The sequence below is a fragment of the Esox lucius genome, chromosome 6 (assembly GCF_011004845.1).
Source record: "Esox lucius isolate fEsoLuc1 chromosome 6, fEsoLuc1.pri, whole genome shotgun sequence".
NCBI lineage: Eukaryota > Metazoa > Chordata > Actinopteri > Esociformes > Esocidae > Esox > Esox lucius.
Window position 1 is genome coordinate 11,171,743 of NC_047574.1, and position 24,426 is coordinate 11,196,168.

General features: G+C 40.6%; 1 protein-coding gene across 3 annotated transcripts; it reads right to left on the minus strand.

Annotated features, from left to right (window-relative positions):
- Positions 1 to 5,088: 5,088 nt before the first annotated feature.
- On the minus strand, positions 5,089 to 23,289 carry zgc:123010 (RRM_SF domain-containing protein). Of its 3 annotated transcripts, none has more exons than XM_020047016.2 (15): positions 23,079 to 23,289; positions 11,812 to 11,894; positions 11,613 to 11,690; positions 11,245 to 11,301; positions 10,838 to 11,044; positions 10,615 to 10,740; positions 9,420 to 9,465; positions 9,210 to 9,300; positions 8,917 to 9,058; positions 8,512 to 8,616; positions 7,878 to 7,968; positions 7,447 to 7,480; positions 7,193 to 7,373; positions 6,658 to 6,779; positions 5,089 to 6,223 (listed from the first exon to the last, which is right to left on the minus strand). In XM_020047016.2, the coding sequence occupies exons 1-15, from the start codon at positions 23,131 to 23,133 to the stop codon at positions 6,088 to 6,090; spliced, it is 1,554 nt and encodes a 517-aa protein (XP_019902575.1). In that variant the 5' UTR covers positions 23,134 to 23,289; the 3' UTR covers positions 5,089 to 6,087. The 3 variants fall into 3 exon arrangements, with proteins under 3 accessions (XP_019902575.1, XP_010887348.1, XP_010887347.1); XM_010889046.3 differs by having other exon boundaries at positions 5,089 to 6,217; positions 11,613 to 11,696; XM_010889045.3 differs by having other exon boundaries at positions 11,613 to 11,696.
- Positions 23,290 to 24,426: the final 1,137 nt, after the last annotated feature.

Genomic DNA, 24,426 nt, shown 5'->3' on the forward strand with positions numbered 1-24,426 from the left:
ACCATCAGAAACACAGCTATGTAGTGTGTGCATTGTGTGAAATGCTACTAACAGGAAGTTGCTATAACAGGAATAGAACCAAAATTTAGAGTTCCAACTGTATTCCAAAGCAGCTGCACAGACCACAGGGTATACTTTTCCTTATAGAGACCAACCGCAAACCAGCCTTTTAAAATAGGTCCAGCTTCCTTTGCAGAGATGGCAGCATTGCTGGTAGGGTATAGCCCAGTTTGGCACGTGGACTACACATGTATTTGTGAGATCACTTGACCTCAACTAACGGTGGGCCTCCCTCAGATTACCTGCATCTCAACTTCCTGAGCAAAATAATAGTAAATTGTTATTTGACCTCGGATACCACTGTGTTGATGGACTATTGGAATCCCAGCAGTTGTCTTTTATATTGCATCTACATTTTCTGTCTTTAGATGTGTCTACTGATGTTATTTCCCAGGAAGATATATCCATGGAAACATCTTTAGGTCCGTCATCATTGTATTGATTTCTTTAGACAATAGAAATTCTTCCTTAGTAAAGAATACTTTACTAATAATTTCCCCTAATTATTCATAGTATAATATCAAACTTTCTTCTCTATATTAAATGTCTTTGCATGGCATATATGCAACACACTGTCAATCTGTCCATTCTGTGGTCACTTCAATGCTTTTTAGTGATGTGTTCCTCAGGGCTTGAACATTTTGCACTGAAAATTGTTTCTTATGGAAGAAATCCAACAATAATTCAAACAATCCTTGTCTGTTTCAAACTGCGATACACTGTGTGTTCTGACACCTTTCTATCAGTACCAGCATTAACTTTTTTAGTAGTTTGAGCGACAGTAGCTCGTCTGTTGGATCAGACCACACGGTCCCGCCCTCACTCCCCACGTGCATCAATGAGCCTTAGCCGCCCGTGACACTGTCGCCACTTTTCCTTCGCCACTTTTGATAGATACTGACCACTGCAGACTGGGAACACCCCACAAGGGCTGCAGTTTTGGAGATGCTCTGACCCAGTCTTCTAGCCATCACAATTGTCAAAGTCGCTCAGATCCTTATGCTTGCCTATTTCCCCTGCTTCTAACACATCAGCTTTGAGGACAGAATGTTCATTTGCTGCCTAATATATCCCACCCAGTGACATGTGCCATGACGACGAGATGATCAGTGTTATTCACTTCACCTGTCAGTGGTCATAATGCTATGGCTGATCGGTGTATATATTTATATAGATGATCAGTGTTATTCACTTCACCTGTCAGTGGTCATAATGCTATGGCTGATCGGTGTATATATTTATATAGATTATCAGTGTTATTCACTTCACCTGTCAGTGGTCATAATGCTATGGCTGATCGGTGTATATATTTATATAGATGATCAGTGTTATTCACTTCATCTGTCAGTGGTCATAATGTCATGGCTGATGGATGTGTATCATTCTTGACACTGTAACATCCAGAAAAGTTGTTCCCTTCTCTAATTGTATTGCCGCAGCTGCGGTCAATAGTTTTGTCTGTCTTTCCTCAGCAGAGATCAGCAGGATCGGTCCTGGTTGGTCACTGTACAGGAAACTAGATGCTGCTGGAGTTGGGGGTAGGAGTGGCGGCTGGGGACTCTTCCCTTTCATTTAATGACCATACTTCAATGGCCCAGGGCAAGGGAGGATACATTAATCATCTATCCATCTAATCAGTCCATGGCATCCACTTGGCTCATTTATCCTATAAAAAACCAAAAATAATGGTGAAAGTGATGAGAACTGTAACAAACTAAAAATAAGGTAATACTGCAAGTACTTCATGTATGCAAATAATATACATGACTAAAATGTCAATGTTTCCTGGATTTTATAAGCATTGAGAATATTAGGCCTCAACTGAGATCACCTGGTTCAGTTTGGGTCAAGATAAAAAAAGAAATATAGCTATATAATATAGCACAAAGCCCATACTTAATAGACATTTTCTTTATGTTGTTCTCAAAATTTTAGAAGATGCCGTTTTAGTAGATAATTGTGTGTGTGTTTGTATGAATGTGACATGAAAGCTTAATGTGATCAATATGTGGTGGAGGATGGATCATGTGTGTGTCTGAGATTAAAGTCAATAGTGGTAAGTCATTTTGGTGGATGGATGGATGCAATAGGAGAATGCGCAACCACAGTAACCCTGTGCAAAAGCAGAGACTGAGATTAGATTACATTGATTGTGTGGAAAAAGTCTTATCAACAGCATGCCCTGTTTAAAGACATTTAAACTAAGAGGTGTAACCCAGCCCATACCATCTAGGTAGGTAGTGTGTTTGTGTCTTCCTGTGTGTGTCCCTGTGTGAATCCATAGCCGTCAATCTAGTTATTTGTGTGCAAGGCAGGCTGGCCAGAACAGGGTGTGTGTGACTAGGTGGTTGAGTGGCAATGGTTCCCTGTCAGGCTGGTGAACAAACACCGGAAGACCAGGCCCATATTAGAGAGGGCAATCAGAGAGAGAAGAACGTGGGGAAAATAGTGTGTAACCACAAGTGCCGTGAGTGTGTGTGTGTGTGTTCATCATACCTCTGACCTAACAATTTCAAGAGAAAATGGGGAGAGTGTGAGTGAGAGCGATAAAAATGACAGAAAGGACAACACATTCAGCCTTTAAGGGAACAGTTGCTGTGGCAGAAATGTCTGCCCATCTCCACCTCTCTAATTACACAGCCCGGCTCTGCCCGGGGCCACAGCATGGAAGAAATACAACATACGCCGGAGTGAACAAAAGAATGCGTGCGCACACTTGTTTCAATCATTGTGGGGACCCCAAAATGTGGGCCGTGTGTGGAACACTAGGCATGTGCCCGGCGTGCTCAGCCGGGTATTCAACCACGACTGCTAGTGTAGAAAGTCTGCCGAATCCCAGATGAATTTCCTGAAGAACTCCGAATCCCTGCGTTATATTAACTGTGTGGAGGTTTTCCCAGGCATCCATGTACTGGACATCCATCTCGCTGGCTCAGAGCAGTTTCACATCCGCCTGCATCCATCCTCCACTGCAATTACCAACCACCATGAACATTTATCTGACACACACACACACACACACACACACACACACACACACACACACACACACACACACACACTATACTTACCACGGCCCTCTTCATTCTGTGATGATAGGGCTACCATACGCCCCATCGGATCAGAAGCAGCTTTCATCTAGAACTGAAATTAGGCTAGTGCAAGTGTCACTGGAGCCAGCCATTTCTGGAAAATAAATTACACAATGTATATACAAACACTGACTGTCCTTTCAATTTAGGGTTGGGATTTTGTATTAATAGAAGCTACCCTGCCCCCTGGTGTCAGACAAGCTAAACCACACTAACCCAATATCATCAGTCATCACGATGTATGGAGCGGTTCTGTGCACGCTCACCATCAGCTGTAAGACTTTTTGGCCACCTCAGAGCGTTAATCCAGCACCAGCATCTGTTCCATGGCTGTCCCAACCTTGCTGTGTCTTACACGAACAAGAACACATACTGACAAAATTAAGAGACCACTGCGAATTGAACGCTTCTGATCTTCACTCAAAACGTTCCTTTTCAACTTTTTTGGAAAGGAAAGAAAAAGGTGCAGTGGTCTTAAAAAGATGTTCCCCCCAGAGTTGTATTTTCCACTAAATGACATGTAGTGAAAAATGTTCACATAAACAGAGTGGCATGTGTGATGACTTCACTGGATAACATAAAATAAAGAAATGGAGAGCATTAAAATGATTCAGGTACATTTATTACACACAAAGGATTCTTTGGCAGTGCAGAACACTTCAACGCACTTTGAAAATGTTGGTATAATGAATAGATTACAGTGCTTAAGTTAAACATTTTGGGGTGTACAACAGTCATAAAAACATGTTCTTCTGAAATAAAGATACAGGAAAAATGACTTTCACTAAAATCAAAACATTTCTTTTGTGAATTATAAGCTGGCATTAGCCTGCATTGCACACTAGGGAATAGTACGTACTTGGGGGTTATTAAACTAAAATAAAACACTGCAAGTCATTGAAAAAAGATTTTCTAGTGGTTTCTAATGTGACATTTTATTTGTATGTTATTTTCTTTATAAAATATTCCTCTAAGAAGTCAAAAACAAAATGACTTTCTGCATTCAAGCACCTATTATTGCCTCGATTAGAATCAAACCAACAAATGCAAGTATCAAAGGGAAAAAGCACAACTGACTGGGGAAAAATGGTCTCACAGGTGCAGCAGACATGCATATAAATATGTAAATAAATAGCCAGCACTCATCTGAACACACAGTATTATATAGAGAGTAGTGTGTACAAATAAACTGGACTATCTGAAGATGAATTTTCCTTTCTAGTGGCAGCTACAGCTCGACACCCCATCAAGTGAGGCTTTTGGGATTTCCGGAATATAGAAACAGATTCCCATTTCCAAAAATCATGGACTAAAAGCATGCAATGTACATTTTCCATTAAAAAAAAGTGCTCATTAGTTCAGGTCTGACACATAAACACGGTACGTGTGCCGCTTGCACACATTTTAGCTATACGGCTAAATACTGACATGGAACTCCCAGATGTACAGAATGTTGAGGCAGTCTTAAGAGCAAAAACACACAACAGGCGGCTCTAAATGTAGGAATGACACATGGAGGGAAGGGGGTTGCAGTGAGCTTATCACCGTAGGGACAGGGGATGGCTGGCGGAGGAACGATAACTAGAAAGGTACCTTCAATGGCCATGACAAGTCAAGTCATACAGATGTAAACTAAAGCTGCATCTAGTTCTGACTTATGTAGCTTTAGATAGCCAACACGGACTACTAAGCACTTTCAACAGCTGAAGAATAACCCTCAAGCTTTGGCCTTTCCAAAAATGCAGGGATTCTTGTCCATTCAGAGGACATAAGGAGAGGTGGCGGTGTTGAAAAAAATCACCAAACATTTGGAATGTGCATTTTGTATGCCATCAGGTAGAGTCGTAGAATTAATAATAGATACAATAATACAAAGGCAAGTTAGGTTATCTGCTACAGTTGGTGGTACATTTCTCTGTCCCACTCTCTCTTTAAAAAAAAGATCATCACTATGGGCATAGACACATTGCACTGGAAGATACAGCTAAAGCCAATAGCACAAAGCCCATAGCCCCATGTAGTTCAAGGTATGGCTCAAGTGCTTTAAGAAAGGAAAAGGTTGAAAATATTTCCCAAAAACAAGAATAACATTATGTTCATCTTAGTGGGTAGAGAGTCCTTCCCTGTTTAAGTTAGTTTTCAACTGTTTGGTGTCTACATAGTTTTGTTTTTACGCAGGTTGCTTAGCACCAAGGCAAAGTGGGAGGCACCACTCTCTTGGGGAAAAACTGAAACAGCAGGGTGAATCTGCTTCAGGCTGGGTCTTCTTTGGTGTGGTCGTCTGGGTGGTTACTGGTGCTCCTTCGGTGTGAGGATGGCCTGGTCCATTCCGGTTAGTCGATATTGCCACAGGAAGTGAGGGACGAGGTTAAGAGGAGAGCATAGCTGCCCAGGTCATAAATCCAAGACAGGACTGGTCTGGCCACTCAGTCTAGCCTAAATTAGCCTAGTGTAGCTTAGCCTAGCATAGTCGAGCCAAGTTGGCACCAGGGGCCTGGTACTACGGCTTACTAGAGAAACCCAGAGCAGTGAAATTAGTCACATTCTGATGCTAGGCTAACGGATGCTGGTAATGTGAGCTGTAAGGCTAAATGATGCCAGCTGTTAGTCTAACTGATGCTAACTATATGGCTAACAGAGGCTAACACGTGGTTCTAGAAAGGTTTTTAAGGCTTCAATGTGATGAGGTTGGGGTTCCCTTGCAGAACCTAAAGGCAGTCAACAGTCTGGTGATGCCTATTAGTATTTCACCACAGACCAAATGCATATAGCACTAATTATAAAATATTTTATCAATCTTAAAATGGTCCTAAATTACAATAACATCCTACTGCTGTCCTCAGAGAGAGAACGTGGCAAACTTAGTATTGAGTCCATTGGCTCAGTCAACATTGGCAATGGGGTCCAGGTTTCCACAAAAGGTCCAGAGTTGGGCTCACGGTTGCCAAGGCTTTCGGTCCTTGCCCTTCTGTTCAGGAATATGTTTGTAGTGACACTTGTCCCCAAAATGGCAGCCAGTGGTCCTCCAGAAGTAACACTCATCTCCGTTCACTGGGCCACGACGTCTAGGACTCAATAAGGGGCAAGATGGTTGGAAAGTTATAGTTAAAGCAATTTTTGATTAAAATGTACAATAGTAAACTGGGCAATTTCTTCCCGGTTTATATACAGTGGGGCAAGAAAGTATTTAGTCAGCCACCAATTGTGCAAGTTCTCCCACTTAAGATGAAAGAGGCCTGTAATTTTCATCATAGGTACACTTCAACTATGAGAGTCAAAATGAGAAAAACAAAATCCAGAAAATCACATTGTAGGATTTTTAATGAATTTATTGGTAAATTATGGTGGAAAATAAGTATTTGGTCAATAACAAAAGTTAATCTGAATACTTTGTTATATACCCTTTGTTGGGTATATAACAAATACTATATTCTGTATTTGCACTTTTCTTTACTTACTGTAGGTGAAAATTTGGTAATTTGGTTTAAATGTTCTGGTTTCTTACCCCATAACACTAGCTGGTTGTTGTGATGCTGGAGGACTGGTCTTGAGGGGGATGGGCAGAACCTTTTGAGTACGACGGTCTTGGTATCGAACCAACAGTGTGGTGTTCTCTATACTGTAGCCCTTTTGGGGAATACGCACATATAAATCAAAATCCTACAAAATCAAAATACATTCAAAAGAGCTGTGTACAATTTTTGAATTGTAATTTCATGATGTTTTTAGTAGTCAAATCAAAGTGTTTTGACCTATCTTTTACACCCAAATTTTAGGCCTTCAAAAGCGCAGTCTAAAATCTCAACAGAAGCCAGACCGGCTGCTATCAATTTAACTGAAATATCTTAAGAGGTTAATAAAAGAAATACATATGGTTTAAACAGCCTTTTGAAAACATGTTCCGATGAAGGTCGTTTAACATAAAGTTTTACAAAGAAATGTTCAAACTGGAAGTTTCCAGTGACGCTGGTGGAGTAAATGCGAAAGAATTCAAAAGCCGCGGACTTAATTGGCATTAAGACTACCCATCAGCCACTCACGTTAAGTTTCTCCATAGCCTCGGCTGCCATGTCGGCTCTCTTGAAGTTGACAAAGGCACATGTGCGGTCATGGAGAACGCGCACGCTCTCTATCTCGCCGTAGGTTTTAAAGAGGTCCCACAGGTGTTTCTCAGTCAGCTCAGCCTTCACATTCCCCACCCAAAGAGACACACCAGGGGACCTAAAGGAGTAAGCAAGAGGTCACGCACACCCACACCCACACAAAATTCAAGAAAATTTAATTATTCACCTACCCCGAAAGGCCCAATGAGGAGTCCTGGCTCAGCACTGAGGAGGGAAAAGACAACAGTTGAATTAGATTACATGGGAAAAAAGCATCACATCTGCATATCAAAACAACAAGTCATGAAAAAGGTTTTGCTGGAGAACAATTTGTGACATTGCTGCCCTCTAGGGCTGAGCAGTGGAATTACAAGGATAACCATACAAATAGCATGACGTGCGCGCGCACGCTCCTGCATAACAACGGAAAAAGCAGCTAGTAACAACATTGCTGTTTCAGCTGTCATAGGCAGCAGAGATACTCTGAAAAATAGAAATGTCCAGTTTTTCACGCCCTTTAAAAGGTTTGAACCCTTCCTCACTGTAGTTAGAATTTGTGGATTCAAATAAAGTGTTTGGTGTGTGTATGTGTGTGTGTGTGTGTGTGTGTCTCCATCCGCACCTCTAGAAGCCTCAGATGAAGCCAAAACAGCCGCTACAGTGGTGAATTTGTCCAGCAGCAACACGCTCTGCGTCTCCTTAAAACCCAGCTCCTACACAGAGACAGAGGACCACAGAAAATAAGAGCATAAGGAGGAAATGAGAGAGAGAGACAGACCGTCCGGAGGCACGATGGCACACGGCCCAGCATTTCATGGGGAACAACAACCTACATCAAAACCGTGTCTATGTAAATCACTTTAAGCCATTGTGGGAATGACTGTCCATGCACGCAACACTGTCATTCAGGGAGAGCTGGCACAAGCGCAGCATTAGATGGTTACACTGCTCTCACCTCAGTAAAGCGAAAAATCCTTGTTCGCCCTTTTTTCCATATACGGAACATGGATGCGCGTACTTACAGATGTTTGTTTTGTCCAATGCTGTAGCACTCTGCAGTTAAACTGGCTGTTGAAGTGTATGTGCAGGGCCGACACTAGGCATAAGCGACAAACAGTTGCTTAGGGCCCCCGACCGCAAGGGGTCCCAGACTGCTAGTGACCCCCGGACCGCTAGGGGAGAGGGGGCCCCCCAAATAAAATGTTGCTTAGGGCCGGCAAAAGGCTAGGGCCAGCACTGTGTGTGTGTGTGTGTACCATCAGCTGTAAGACTTTGCAGTTGAAGAGATCATTGACGGCCTCTTCACAGTCTTCATCCAGCTCCAGCACCTGTTCCATGGCTTTCTCCGCCTCGCTGTACCTCTAAGAACGTGGACACATACAGCCTTCTCTAATGACTGGGACTCAAACCAATATGTAAACAAATTCCCTCAAGCTGAGAATGTAACGGTTTCATTCCAAGCTTTTGGAGTATTGAGCCAAAAGTAAAAAAATATATATAAAAAAATAAATAAAAGCCTCACTGTCCCAATAATTGAGGAGGGCACGCTGATTAACCACTGCAGAATATACACAAGTTTCCTAAAATCAAGCAGATCACCACAGAATAGAACAGTGCGGGGACAGTAACAGCATAGTACTGGACAGTAGTTTGGGACACACCTTCATGCCCATGAGGGCACTGCCCTTACGGAAGTACCCTTTAGGCCAGTCAGGTGCCAGCTGAATGGACATCTCGGCATCAGCCAGGGCCTGGGGGAACTGCTGCAAACAGCCATAACAGTATGACCGGTTACCAAAGAACCTAGATGGTGGGATGGACAAACACACACACATACACAACATTGTTGTTAATTACCAGTGACATGTACACACAGCTATACAAAATGTGTGTTGGGGTCAAAGATTATACAGTAGTGAGTGCTACAAATATAAAGTGTGTAATGGTGTGACACCTGTAATCTTTTGGGTCGTATTTGATGGCTTCTGTAAACATGCTGACAGCCTGAGCATACTGGCCTTCCTGGACCAGCCTGATCCCTTTTTCTGCAGGACAAAAAATACAGACACAAACACCACAGAGGCTCAAATGTACATACAAAATCTGAGCAGGTGTACAAAGCTATTCCAAATACATGTAACGTGGACAGACACACAGACCCCACCTGTCAATGAGGCACTTCTCTTAGTCACAGCATCTGTTCCATTCACCTACAGACAAACCAGGGAAGCAGGGAAATTCACACCACTCATTAGGAGTTCTTACTAACCCCCCCCCCCAAAAAACAACACAACACACAGTCTGTTCAATGTCTTCCCGGGATCATAGTCAATGTCCCCTTTGTGAGGACATTGAACCTGGCACAGCCTACAGTTAGCGATCAACAATACTACATCCCCCATCAGCCCCTACCACAGTAAATCCCTGCCGCACTGTGCTGGCCCCTCAGCGCCAACTAGTTGTGGTGGAGGTCATTACATGAAGTCAGGTGGAAATTGTCATGCAAATGACAGCTTGTGTCATGGTAATAAACCATTAACATCATTACATTTATTATCTTGAGGCTTCTTCCAGCCAATCAGCATTCAAACCAGACAGTTTATAATGAGATTTTATTATGTTTTATACCTACTGCCTGGTTAATAAAGGACAATCATGTCCATTCTTATTTATAAGAATCCTTACAGGTGCTTTTTTTGTTGACAATTCTGAAAACATGAATATACAGTACAGGTGTTGAGTACTGATGTAAGCAATATCTGTATTTTTTTTTTCAAATAAGGTTCAACCAATGTCTTCATACAATAATGGATTATTTATAACAAAATGGGCAACTCAGTAATAGGAGAGAAATGATCAGAATACCTTTGCAGGGCACTGTACATTTCACCCAATGTAATTACACAACCATGAAGATGTTCCCATCATCAGTCACACTTGTAATTAGAACCTTAAAATTCAGTCTTTAAATGTTTGAGGTGATTTTGCATTGACATCAGAGCAAATATGGATGTGGGCTGTCAGCGAGTGCAAAATAAGAGATTTTAATTTCTCAGCTTTCACAGAATTTGAATGCAGTGAAATAACCAAGATAGCCAAGCCCCAACTCTAAAACCAGGGCAGATTGTATAAGCTATAACAACAATCCCACTACAGACAGCAAACTATCACCAATACTGCCACCATAGCTATCAAATAATCCCATTGCACTTTATTAGCTACCTAGCGATCCTTAGCTTCAACAACATTCCTGCTAAAGCAGGTTTTAAACAGCCAGAGAACATAATGCTGGCCATTACCACACAAATCAAATAGCCAAAAAGGTACAATAGATATTCCAAAACCCAGGGTCCACATACCTCTTTTGTCCTAGCATCATTCTCCTTATTTTCTTTGCACTTGCGGCCATGTTTGGACCGCCCTTTTGGCCTGATGTGGCTAGCAGCATTAGCAAAAAAGGCACTGCTCACATCCCATTCAGGTTCCTACAGGAGAAAGGGAGGAGAGAGATAATGCTGTGATGAAGGGAGAGAATGAGAGATAGAGAGAGATCCATATACACTAGATTCCATCTGTCCCTACCTCTTGGGAATGTTGTACTGTGATCTTTTGGGGTTCCTTAGTCCCGGAGGGAGATGGGGAAGAGCCGGGGGGCTCCTTGGAGCGAGGTATGACTTTATATTCTGTTTTTCCTTCCTCTTCTGGCTCCTGCTCTTCAATCTCTGCTTCAGACATACTATCTTCTTCCTCCTCAGATTCACCAGCGTCATCATCCCCATCTTCAACATCCTGACACACATACACACATAACCGGGAAGTTTGCATCCCAGCTAGGTTACAGAAAACATTCCCTATTTTTTTGGAATAGTAAGTAAATAAGGTTGATGCATCACAATTCATATTTATTCCATAAAATAATCTTGGATACCTAGATGGGAAGTTTGTAATTTCCTGATTTTGTCCATTAAAGAATTACAACAGGAAATTACCTGCTCTGTGCCCTCAGGTTTCTTGACCTCCTTCAGCTTCTTGCGCTCCCGTCGACGCTGAGAGAAACAGAGGAAACAGCATGGTGAATCATGTTACTTTGAGTACTGACGAGGTCGTTCACTGTGAAAACAAGCCGGTCCATCATGGGATTGAACCAACAGCACTGCTAAGGAGGAGCATGTATGTGTGCACAGACGTGAGTTCATCGTGCAGTAACACACAAGTATAGTAACACTCGGTAAACCATGACTAGTGAAGACAGAAGAACACAATAACTATACGAATTAAACAAAAAGACCTCGCAGGTGCAGGAAAACAAGATTGTCCGTCTGTCTGTGGATCCTAGTAGGATTTTGGGCTTGACTACCTTCTTCTTGGCCCTTCGTCGTTCCGCTCTGCGCTTGGCCTTCTCTTCCTCACTCAGACCCTCCTCTCCAGTAAGGTCCTGTTCCTAACAAACAGGCCAAGACTTCAAGACCACACTTCTTCCAAGCATACTGAAACATACACTGCCATTTAGTCTAACGATGCATTTACCTCAGACAGTGACATCATCAATATCTTACCTGCGAGAGTTCGACTTCATCGGTTTGGTCAGGGGTCGCTGCTCTACACTCCACGTCCTCCTGGCATTGGGCACTGGGGGCTTCTGGGAAGAAAAAAAAAAAAAAAGACTATACTTCAGAGTACTATTTGCAACAGAAAGGCCAGTCAGATACAGAGTTGTCCCAGGGTTTGGACAACCATTTTACATTTCCTGCAGAAGCATGACTTACAAACATTAATCTTTTATTTTATTGTTATTATTATCATCATTTATATTTTGCCAGACCACATCAGTGGAGCTAGCCAAGAAAAGCAAATGTCTCTTACCGAGCGCCTGAGTGACTACCTGTTGTTAAATAGCATAGTGGTTAGAGACTTGACCTCTCATGCAGGTGACCGGGGCTCGTAAAAGTATAGCAGCTAATTAAAGTGCAACAAAGAGCCATCCCCTATTCTACACATGAAAAGACTGTTTGTTCTACAGATCAAATGTGTATACGAACATTTCCCAACATTGTGTCACTGAATACACCTCCAATGTGCCAATCACTGGTCAGTACAGCAGACAGACTAAACCTCTGGCATGTTAGTCGGTTGACAATACAAAGTTGAGTTTGTATTTCTTTTCAGGGGTCATTCATTAGACAACAACAGTGGGTGATTTACTTGCCACAGAACTGACTGTTAATCGAGTATATTGGTGAAGCATTAACAGTTGGTAGCTGAGAAGTGAAAGTGAGAGCAGATATGGGAAAATCTAGTCTAGACATTTGACATTTGTCTAGCGACGTGTCTTTGTGAGGAAGTACGGGGACTAAAACCAAAGAAAGCTTGGACGAGATGGGTCAACCAGGGAGCTGGCGACATGAAGTGGTGTCCTTCAGAATACCTTGGTAGACAGTCTTTAACTACATCTTAAATGTTTAAAAGAACAAATTCTTAATCAAGAAAGACCATTTTCTCAAAAATCGTGGCCTGTGCCATTAGATCCAAGTTGTCATCCTACAGGATTCAAAGTCACATAAAATAAAAGAATGGAAACGTTAGAACTTTGTATCCTCAAACACTTGACGGATACATCTCTGTAGTTTGATATAACAATATTCATGTTTTTTCTTTAATTGTATAGCTGGAGTCTGACTGAAAACAGGGTCACCATGAGCAGCGGCTGGGAAGATTGAGCAGTCAATGTTTCCTTGAAGAATTTGATTTAAACCAGTTAGGCAGGTTTTATTTTTATTTTTATAAAAATAAATAAAAAGGCAGTTTAGGAGAACAAGGTTAATGTTAGCTAAAGCTGCCACCGAATTGGTCTTGTGTGCAAACAGGTCTGCCTAATTAGCACAGTTCTTGATCATTCCATGTCTTACACCTACACTCCAACTATGTAGTTACCCATGATTCTAGAGACTCCATTCAGTCGACTAGACAATTGCTTGGTCAAAAAAATTGGTGCAACACTAATAAAAATCATTTTATGGTCTTTCTTTGCACACAGCACATATGAGAGCAGTTGTAGCCAAGTATCTCTGTGGCACACAGTTCCCTATTGGTCTGTCAGTGGTGGTACGGGCACGTTCTCCAACATGCTACACTTCCGTAAACGCATTTCCCTGCAGCGAACATCGGTCACTGTTTTGAAATAACAGGCTTCAGTGTGCGCTGTTTAACAGACACGCTCTGCGGTCCTGCAAGTTATACAATATTTTTTAATCTGTCCTTGGGGTTCACTTCTCATAGACTAATCTGTCGGCATCATCTACATTAGGACTAACATGAGTAACATTATAGCAACAGAATCTGGGGAGCCCACCAGCTGCAGTGGGTCATGTTTATATTCCTGGTAATCTTATCAAAATTCCCTCTTTGCTTATTATTTAATCCAACAGGGCCTAAAAGCATCTAACAAAGGGCGTTTCAATTTATGGAGATAAAAAAAACAAATGATTAGCTGATTAGTCCGAGAGGTCAGTTGAATCTCAGTCAACCAAAAACAAACTTGTGAGACAGAGACACACAGAACTTTGGCAATATGGTTGTAATAACTGTCATGCTAATAAAGTTGAGTTGAATTGAATTGACAGACAGAGAGAGAGACAGAGAGACAGAGACGGCATCTCGGCTACTTCAACATTTATAGGGCATCTTTGCACTCTGGACTTAGAAATATTTCTCATTCATGTCAATGGGCCATTACAGCTTTATATGAAAAAAAAACCACACATTATTCCTTGTAAGATTACATCTCTCCTGTCTATTTGTAATGATGCCCTGTAAACTACAAAACATTAAAACTAGTAATCTGTAATACAATTAAACAAAAACTAATTGACTCTATTAACCTAACCCTAATTCACAAAACTAAACTGATGTTAATAGATATTTTACAACATTCTATGAGATGGTATTTGAAGTGGAGAGGACAAAAACATACTTTTAATTGCTGTTAGAACCATGTCTTATCATTCCAATAGGGCCATTACCATAAATAACCCTGACTAGAAAAAACAGGCAATGCTGCAAAAACAACAATTGGCGACACTTGGAAGTAATGGCAAAAGTAGCTTACCTTTAACCTGTTCAATCCCCAAGATAATGTAACAAATCTACAAATTCACTATATGGGAGTATAAAATCCAGCAACATCACACTAATATCTATGGGTTGGAACCAGATCAGATAATATTACGGAGGAATTCTTTAGTTAGAGATTCTGAAAATTAACCCGCAAACCATTCAATTCATCCTTATGGAACAACCGCTGACCTCTGTGTAAAATATGAAAGCTTGGGAGTTGAGACTATTGCTTAGAATATGTCACCTGGAAACTAGTCTTGAAGGAGTTGCTGAAGTAGCTTGCCTGTATCTTTATCTAAGGCCAAGATATGGATGAATTGAATGCTTTGCGGGTTACTTTTCAGGATCAATAACTTTCCATAAAAATTCCAATGTAAAATTGTCTCACTTCGTTACAACCTATAGATACAACTGTGTAGTTGACAATTTAAAAGTTCCAAACAGTTACCTATTGTTATTTGGTATGGTTGCATGTTTAGTGCTGTCTCAGCTAGTCAACTTTGTATATACATCTTGATAACTATTTAATGACATTTTAGCTTAGCTACTTCACCCATTTCTTCAGACATAGCCCACTGTTGACATATCCTAAGCACCAGTCTCAACTGTTAAGCTTTCCTATTTTTCACAGAGGTCAGGGGTTGTTCAATATGAATGAATTGAACAATTTCAAGGGTTTTTTGCAGGATCAATAACATCAAAATTCCACAGTAATATTGACTCATACTGTAATATCTTGTAGATACGAGTGTTTAGTAAATAGGTTACCAGTTTGGACATTTTACCTATTGTTGTTTTTGCTGCATTGTCTGCTTTGTGCATTTAGGGACATTTATGGTGTGGGTTAAGATAGGTCTCCTAGAGGCCCTATTGGGTTGTAAAGGTATGATTGTCTGAGAACATTAAAATTATGTTGTTTACATTTACACTTCTCATGCTATGTCATAGCATGTTCTAAATCATCTATCAATAGACAGCTGGAAAAATAGAGTTAAGATATTGTTTTAGATCATTTTGTGAAAGAGTTAGGGTTAGAATTTAGAGATGATTATCGGACAAAAAAACTAAAAAGGTAACTTTCATTCACACTTTACATTGTGTATAACAACAAATTCTACACCAAACATTAAACCTAATTTAGAGAAAACACAGTTTAGACATAGTTTTAGTTAATTTTGTAAAACAGTGTTAGGGTTATGGTCTCCAAGATGCCCTATTTACCAAAATGTAGTTAATATTCACTACATTTTTCATAATATAACAAATATCTACAGTTTGTAATTTATATGGATCGTATCTATTCATTTCCTATAATAAGTTAATCAAATTCCCACAACAGATGAAGTGTTATAATGGAATTCTGTATTTTTGGTCCATCTGATAGGGCCTTTGTGCTACCTACAACTTATAGTTTGAAATTATCATAAATCCCAATATAAATACATTACATTGTAAAACTGCATGCAACTAACAGGAGAGTTCTAAGGAACATGCTGGCAAAGGTAAAATGTCTGACAGCATCAGGTCATGAACATGTCTTATCCACCTTTGCAAATTGTCTTCGAACATCAGATGGATGTACAATCATGCAATCTACCGAGATTATTTCCATAGAGAGAACAATCTTATTACTAGCTACCTAGTTATGATCCCTCAAAGACTGTAAAAAATTGCTATAAGATAGGGCCTCTAGGCTACCTGTCTCCAGTGTTTTCGTAATTAAATGTAACATTTTACAGATTATAACAAAAATGACTGTTTGTAGCATTGAAAATGGAAGAGGACAGTGATAGCCATGTGCTCATTTATGAAAAGAAGAGAGATGGTGCCCTGAGAGATCGGGAGATATGGAGATGGAGGAATGTCTGTGAATCTCTCTAACTTAGCTTGTAGGGCAGAAGTTGGGAGATTCCCCTCAGCACTCCATATTGAGAAAAGAGCCACACCATTTTGGAGTCATCTAAAAGGCATCATGTACAACACAACAACCCTAAGTGACCCTTTAAAGTAGTTGGCCCAGATAGAGATATAGCACAACACCTCGTATACATCAAAGAACATAAAAGCTACCAACAATGTATAGACTCAGTGACCATAGCCTGGCTATAAAGACAGGATGGCATAAAAAACATGGGTGGTCAGAGAATACATTTTGTAAACACTGGGATTCAAGAGAAGTTAAAAATGAACAGCACTTCCTACTCCGCTGCTCTTAGTATGAGTCAATTAAAGATATCTATTTCTTGAAATTTTCAGAAGTTACTGATAGTTTCATGGAATCTGCTGAGGAGAAAATGTAATTTATCTTGGGCAAAAATATAGAAACAATAGGCCTAGCAGCTGAATGTCCTGGCCTGTCATTACAAAAGAAACAATAGCACCCAGAATGTAAATGTCTGATTACTGTTATTTAAGTTTATTCTCTGTAAAATTGTCAGTATTATTTGTTATATGGTATTTATTTTTTATTGTGTTTTTATAGTTTCATTGTATTTATGTACTGTATCACTATTGCTACCTAAACATGTCTGCTTTGGCAACAGTGGCAACCATCCATTCATGCAAATAAGCAACTACTGAATTGAATTGAGCCAGACAACGACAGAGCCAGACAGAGATAGAAAGCGACAGAGCCAGACAGCGACAGAGCCAGAGAGAGACAGAAATTCCAGGGCCAAATTCAAGTGTACAAATCAAAGCACTTCAAAACCCAACAGAAGACTCCAGAAGAGAGAACCCTCAGTGAGCTGGATTTGGACCTGACCAAAAGGAAAGATCAAAATAAACAAATCATGAACCGATCCAAGGACTCATATTCAAAACATTGGACAAATAAAACGAAAACTCAAAGCAGACTAAACTCCTATCTGACCCAAAACAGAGAAAACAAATTGGCAGATTGTCTCCATTGTCAGAGCTACAAAATAGATTACCAAAAACAGGCTGAGTGACCACCACTTGGCAACAGAAACGGGCAGACATAAAAAGACAAGGCTGCCCAAACAGCCAACACGTACGGTCACCGCATGTCAGGGGAGATAGAGGCACTCTCTGCTTTACTGTGAAAGAGCATCACCAGCAGACCCCATACCGGAAGGCATTGCCAAGGTTATTCCAAAAACTTTAGATACTTAAACCCAGAGGTAAAAATGTTTTATGGTAATATTACAAGGAGCAACGGTCCCTCTTGCAGCCACATTTTTATTTTCTTGCCGTAGCCTGAGGGACACTGATTAGCTCCATCTGTATCCATGAGAAATAATCCCTCGTTGTTTTTCCTTTTCTTAAATGCCATTGCAATACTGATGTTGGTAATATTTGTACAGGGCCGATATATTGATTTTAGAAATCATGGCGGGGGTGGAAAACGCAGTAATGCGGACGGTTGTTGTATTATTGTAGGTTGGTGTAATGGTATGTGTCGTCAACACACACATTGCGCCTGTATCAGGGTCTGGTCAGCGCCCAGGGAAAACCACCGGGCCCGGCCAAACGCGGCCCTATAGCGCAGCTCGGCTCCCATACCATGACGAGGCACACCGGCCCTCAATCAGGCTTCGTCGGCGGGGGAGGGGGGGGGCCTAAATCGGCCCCTAGTAAAGTGGCTCCATGCAGCTGCAGAGTGGAAGACGAAAGAGCGGGATGCTTGTTCCCCGCCCCCGGGGTTTTGGTTCATTTCTGTTTTGCTTCAATTTCTTCTACTTTTTCCAGTCAATAAATGCCCTCCAGGGACGAGAACACTGGTACTGTCAGAGCCCCGACTCTTACAGATAATAGTTATGGTTTGCTGTTATTTCTCTCAAAGATATTTTCATTAGTATTCACAGTTGTTCTATTGCTCTTATTTCTAAGACAGACAGAGGGAAAGACAGAAACACAGAGAGAAAGAAAGCCTGACTGCAATTTTCCAAAACACACCTAAACATGCCACAATCCTTCTGGAACAACGAATCATGGAGAGATGAGACAAGATTTGTGTGGTTTACCAAAAAGCTCCATAGTTACAGAAAACAAAATGAAGCCTTCAAAGACAATAACTTTCCCCACAGCCAAACACGCAGAAAGTTCCCTGATGTTTTTGAGTAGCTTAGCATCCTCTGGCTCTTAGTGCCTTGGACGGGTGCAATGGCATCATGACATCAGGAGAACACAAAAGCGTTTTGGACAGGAAGGTCAAACCCAGCTGGGTCTGCATCAAAGGACATAAGTCTCCCAGTGGGACAATGACCCAAACATCTCTTATTTGCAGCCCAGTATGTCTGTAAGGCATGACTTCTGGTTGCAATATGTATGTACAGTCACTGCGAGGACGAAATGATGAATGCATTTATTAATGAAGATGCTAAGCAAACACCACATATTAATGAAGATGCTCAGCAAAAAACACATTATTGAATAAATCCAACCAAGTGTTCATCTTGCAGTTCTGTGCTTCATTATGACTTCATCAACATACAACGTTCTCTTACATTTGGAACAGTTTAAAATGATGAGCATGCCAGCAAGTTGGTGCTTTGGAAGCTTTGAGTCAAGGCATTCAAGCCAGCCTGCAGTAGGTTTCAGTAAACAAATTAAAAGGGGGAGGGTTAATAATAATGGTTATTTGTATATGTTTTTAAACAATCAATCATAGGCCACTCTAAAACTAGATAGAAAGCAGGTAAAAAAATATTTTGCCCCACAACGCTAACCTCCGGTCTAGGCTCTGACTCTGATGCTAGCGACGAGTGGCTGAGAAACCCCGTGAATGATTAAAATCGAACAGCGTCGCAGGGTTGGGGGGTATCATCAGCAGGGATTTTCTGATTTCACGAAGGTTTAGTTACTCGCTCAGACGGCTTGGGCAGGTGCAGGTTAAAGTCGGATGTCGGGTAAGTAAAACTGCCGTTGTGTGACTCGGTTATGAGAAGCATTTTGGAATGGAGCGCTTGCAGCAATTGTCAACAATAACAATATTATTTGGGAATCGATGCAAATGAGGGAGGGCCGTAGATACAATTAGATGATTTTTTTTTTTTTTATTGATCTCAGACCTATAACGGTTTTTCATTTCTAGCATGTAACATTTAAACAAAAAAGTGCGCAGCCCTGCGTTCACTTTCCAATCCCTATATTCACTGATAAAGTGAGGATTGATAGATCAGGAATATTATCAAAAGAACAACCATAAACGAATGATTCAGTCCCTATATCTTAAATATTTTAATGGATTAATCATGACAAAATATTATCCAATTAGTAGGCTACATGATTTATCGTGTCATGAAAAGGTTACAGAAAACACAAATGTTATCACTGCAATAAGATGGTCCAGTAAGTAGTACAGTGTTGTCCGATGCGTGCTATAAAGCTTGTAGCTGATGAGGCGTCCCTGTTGGTTATTCAATATCATTTGGAAAATGAGATCAACGATCGTCATTGCCATCTTTCCTTTGTGATACCTCAAAATGTCATGATTACTACATGAGAAACATTTCACTCCTGGCTCAGAGTTTGTCTGGGCACTGTTATCCTAAAACCCACTCTTAGCTCAGAATTTTCTCAGAGTTCTCCCTTTAAAACAGGTTAACAGGATTTCCATGACCCTTTCTGAAAACCTTGATGTATACGGACCGTGTGGGAAGCTAGAGAATTGATCACACACACTGTTTAAATAACACCGCAATATCCTTACAGTGGAAACAATACGATTTTACATGTTTGTTTTAGTACAAAATATCATTTCTTTATGAAAATCCCTTCCTTTAAGCAACGTTTGGCACAGTTTACTTTCTTCCTGTTTCTGTATGTAAACGTTGTGATGAGTTGGTGCATGGTGGCTGGAGATATCCAGATATGATGGCACAGACAATACCCTTTATTGTGGAAGTATTTGCATTACTTTGAAACAGTAGAACAAAAAGGACAGCTGTTATCCTGCAAATCTTGACTGCACACTACTTGGAGGGGTCACATGGTGACACAGGACCATCTTGTGCAGGAGCCCTGTTTATTGTCTGGTAAGCAAACAATGTCACTCTCAGATTATAAGAATTGGCATTTCTCCAGCTGCATCCTCACCATAAACGAATGGACACTACAATTACACGATTATACCGTTTTCATAGAATCCTTATGACTCATCAGTTTGTGTGTAAATCAGAGGTGTTTTTTCTTGTTTTCAGCTTTTATTGTGCCAAGTGGGTTTTATGTATTGACTTCAACCAAACGCAAATAATTCTACCAAACAATAATTAACTTATGCTTTACCCCAGAGTACATTACTGAACATAGGACACCCATTAAAAACCTTGTGTTCCACCTACTGGCCAGAATGACCAACATGCATTGGGTGAAATTGTCAGATGTTTTTTGGTTTTTCTGTAATGGAAAAGTACTTAAGTTCATTTTAAGTAATGCTAATGTAGATATTTATAAATCCATTATATTCACCTGGAGAAAATGGGGAGTTTTTAGCTGAAAGAGCAGAGGAACAGATTCAAATTCACACTGCAGAGGTGACTTAAACCGCAGGACAAGTTAAGGCCACACAAGTAAGTTTCAAAAGAAGCATTCCCCAACACTTCTCCCAGGTCCGCACCCAGCCATATAACAGGAGAATCCCGTCCCCAGCCCAGAAGCAAACTACCTGAAATAGACGGCAACCACAGACATTTAAAGGGACAATTACACAGAAAACGCGCACCATCCTCTTACCTCGAATGCTCACAGACAAATACTACCACAGGAACACACTTCTAAAAAAAAGTTTAGAAGATTCTTACATCTGAAGAGCCATGATGACAGTGGGTACGTGGAACACACCAGGACACAGCCTGGAGATTCACGTAAGGGAATAATGTGTGGGTGTAAGTGAAGAGGGAAAGTGTAAACACTGCCTCCCATCCAGAAACCACTAGGGTACAGTAGAACTGAGACAAATGAAGGGTTGGATGAAACCTAAGCACTACAGTCGGTCAGAGTCCGGCCTGCTGTTTAGCCTAAATGACAGGACAAACAAGTTCTTATGGCACTGACCGCCTATTACCTGCTAAATCCCAGTGTTCCCAGAATCCCCATCATATAAAGGAATGTTGTCTCTTAAACAGTAACTTAACCAGATCTGATATCAACAGCAACAAAAGAGCCTGTGTTTGCATCTTGAAGAAAAGTGTAGTGCTGATAGATGATCTTGCTGACACAAAAATATGAAACAGTATCCCATTTCAAACTACGAGACAACGAAATCTCACTAAATACGGTACTCAGCCTATTTCTGTGTCCATATACACCGACTCACTGTCTAAGACAAGGCTCTCAGACACTACTATCCAGACGAGCTAGGCCGAACCTTGTTAAAAAGCTTTTGCTACAGCCCAGTTCTATTAAAAGCACTAATTTGTGCTTTTTTTTTTTCAAAGAACAGTCATGTTGTAGACCAAACATCCTGGATTCCCCAAATACACCCTATCTAGTGCAATATCTTTGTCCAATCACTATGTCCTAGGTGGGAGTCCATTGAACAGGGAATGATGTGCCATTCACTATAAGGTATGATGGGATAATGGGATAATGGGGCCATGAAGCTTTCTGTTCTCTATTGTACATTCATTGTCAGAAATGATGGGCTTACGCATACCTTAGTACCTGAGCTCAGAGGAGAGAATTTAAATGACAGACTATGATCTCAGGATTGTTTATTTCACCATTAGCCAGCAGGTAACGTTAGTTTCCATTTTTACTGGACTTCAAAAAACGGTGGAGTTGCTGTTTTTGGATTATCGTCTTGCTTAATTACTGAGTTGCGCTTCAGCTCATGCACAGATTGCCTGATATTTTCTAATGCAAAGAAGAATTCATAGTTCCTTTAATGATCATAAGTTATCCAGGATCTGATGCAGCCAAGCATCCCTAAACCACGACACTGCTTTATAACACAGTTTATTAGGTACTACTGCTCGTTTTTGTAAATTGCCAAATCACAAGGTCAGCCACACTACATATTAAGCATGCAGACGTGTTCAAGTTTTGTTGTTCGACAAAACATTAGAACAGGGAAAACGCATGCTCTAACCAACTTCGACTGTGGTATGATTGTTGGGACCAGATGTGGTGGTTCCTGCATAGCAGAAACAGCTGACCCCCTTGGATTTTAAGAAAATGGTGGAATAAACAACAAGCATCCAGTGAAAGGCAGTTCCGTGGGCAAAAACACCATGCTGTTGACCAGTCAGGAGAATGGCCAGAAAGAGGAGAAAGACCACAAATACCTCAATAAACACACTTTACAACAGTGGAGTGCAGAAGGGGGATCTCTGAATGCACAACTCCTTAAAGCAGATGGAGGCAAAATGGTTACCAGATACTAGACATGTGTACCTGATAAAGTGGTCAGTAAGTGAACGTTTGAATCACTTTCAAACAGGCGCCTTTATTTTGAAGTAGAACCGCAAATGCTACAATATTGTGGATAATAGTTGTAGCTGTTTTCACATAGCCTCTGTCCAGGGAGAGCAACCGGCGTACTGCAACCCTATTGTTTCATTGTATTTGAACTTCGACAGCACACAATTGTGGTACAAAGTTATTCAATCATTGCAACTAATCAGATGTTAATAGTACTCACTAAATTGTTATAATACCTAGTTCAAAGGTCAAGAAAACCTTTGCCAACTAAGAATTCGGATAGAGAGGAAAGTTCGAAGAGTTGGAAAAAGTAGAGATTTCTTACCGCTCCCAATCCCCAACAGCCTACAAATGTATGTGAACCGCATGACTGCAATCATCCAGCATTATCGACTCCAACAGCTACCCGTCAATAAAATCTTAAACATTGTTACAAAGTCAACAGGCTTATAATATATAGGATCATCGCTGTCTGGAATCCATGGGAATCTGGGTCGATCTGGGTAATAGTTTGATCGGGGCTTCCTGGGCGTCAAGCGTCGGCATTTAGTTTGTTGGGAAGTGCCCAACCACGTCTTAAAGGGGTAGTTCAACACAAAACACAGTTTACATACGTTTTTACATAGAAACAGAATAGATTGAAGGAAGTGTGTGGGGTGATCAGCACCATGCAATATGAGCGGTGGCCAGCATCATTTGAGTTAGCATTCTATCGTAGACATTTTGGTCAGTTGATAGAACATTTCAAGTTAACATGGACAAGATATTACCATGGACAAGATTGCAAAGATGCGGTAAACAGATAAATATCTATTGCAGTAAAATTGGTCAAAGGAATGCAGACTGTGGCGAACAGGCAGAACGTCTGATCTGACAAATGTAATATTAATCAAATCTGTCATTATTCATTTAAAACTAAATGTATGTAACAGGGCCACGGTAGTTAGTTTAGAAATAGTTTTACTGCATAACATTTTGGAATTCACCTTTTCAGATTTAGAATTTACTTTACCTCTCAATAAGTTGGTGGCATAGCAAGCTTACAAAAATCGGTGGATAATAGTCCAAGCCGATTTCGCTGTAATACAAGTGGTTACAAAGACATGAACACACTGTATGTGCAGGAGTTGACTTCCTTATAAGTATCATAATCGCATTCCTTACGAAATACACATACAAACAATAGCCGAAATGTAGGCACATTTTGTTTGAGGAGGTTTGTGGTCATCCTTTTACAGATACTTCCCCCATGCGTTTCAATGCATTTACATGTTCTAAAAAGGGAATTAATATGTATCCAAAATCATGGAAATGCCATTGAAATTAAATTTACACTGGCTCTCAAAAGCAGTTGGACATTTCCATATTTTATTGTGTTACAACATGAAATGAAAATATATTTAATTAGGAGTTCTTCCCATTGATCAAGACAAAATTAATTCATATCAAAGTGAAAAGTAAAACGGGCACTTTTTTCTTATTTAATTATTTAAAAAACTTTGAGAGCCACTGTATTGCACATTTCATTACAATATTGATTCAAACAATTGTTTTACGACTGATGTTTAACTGAGAGTTCTGCTTATTGCATTGTTTACTGTGGCTTGCAAACACAGCTAGCAAAGCTTGTCATTGTGTTACTTAAAATGCATATAAAATAGGCATTTGCAACA

Excerpts from the sequence above, each read along its gene's own strand:
- zgc:123010 (XM_010889045.3), bottom strand. The coding sequence starts at position 23,133 with ATGATTGCAGTCATGCGGTTCACATACATTTGTAGGCTGTTGGGGATT. Across the intron at positions 11,697-11,811 it reads ATGAAGTCGAACTCTCGCAG|GAACAGGACCTTACTGGAGA; the intron begins GTAAGATATTGA and ends CCTGTTTGTTAG. Across the intron at positions 11,302-11,612 it reads GACGAAGGGCCAAGAAGAAG|CGTCGACGGGAGCGCAAGAA; the intron begins GTAGTCAAGCCC and ends TGTTTCTCTCAG.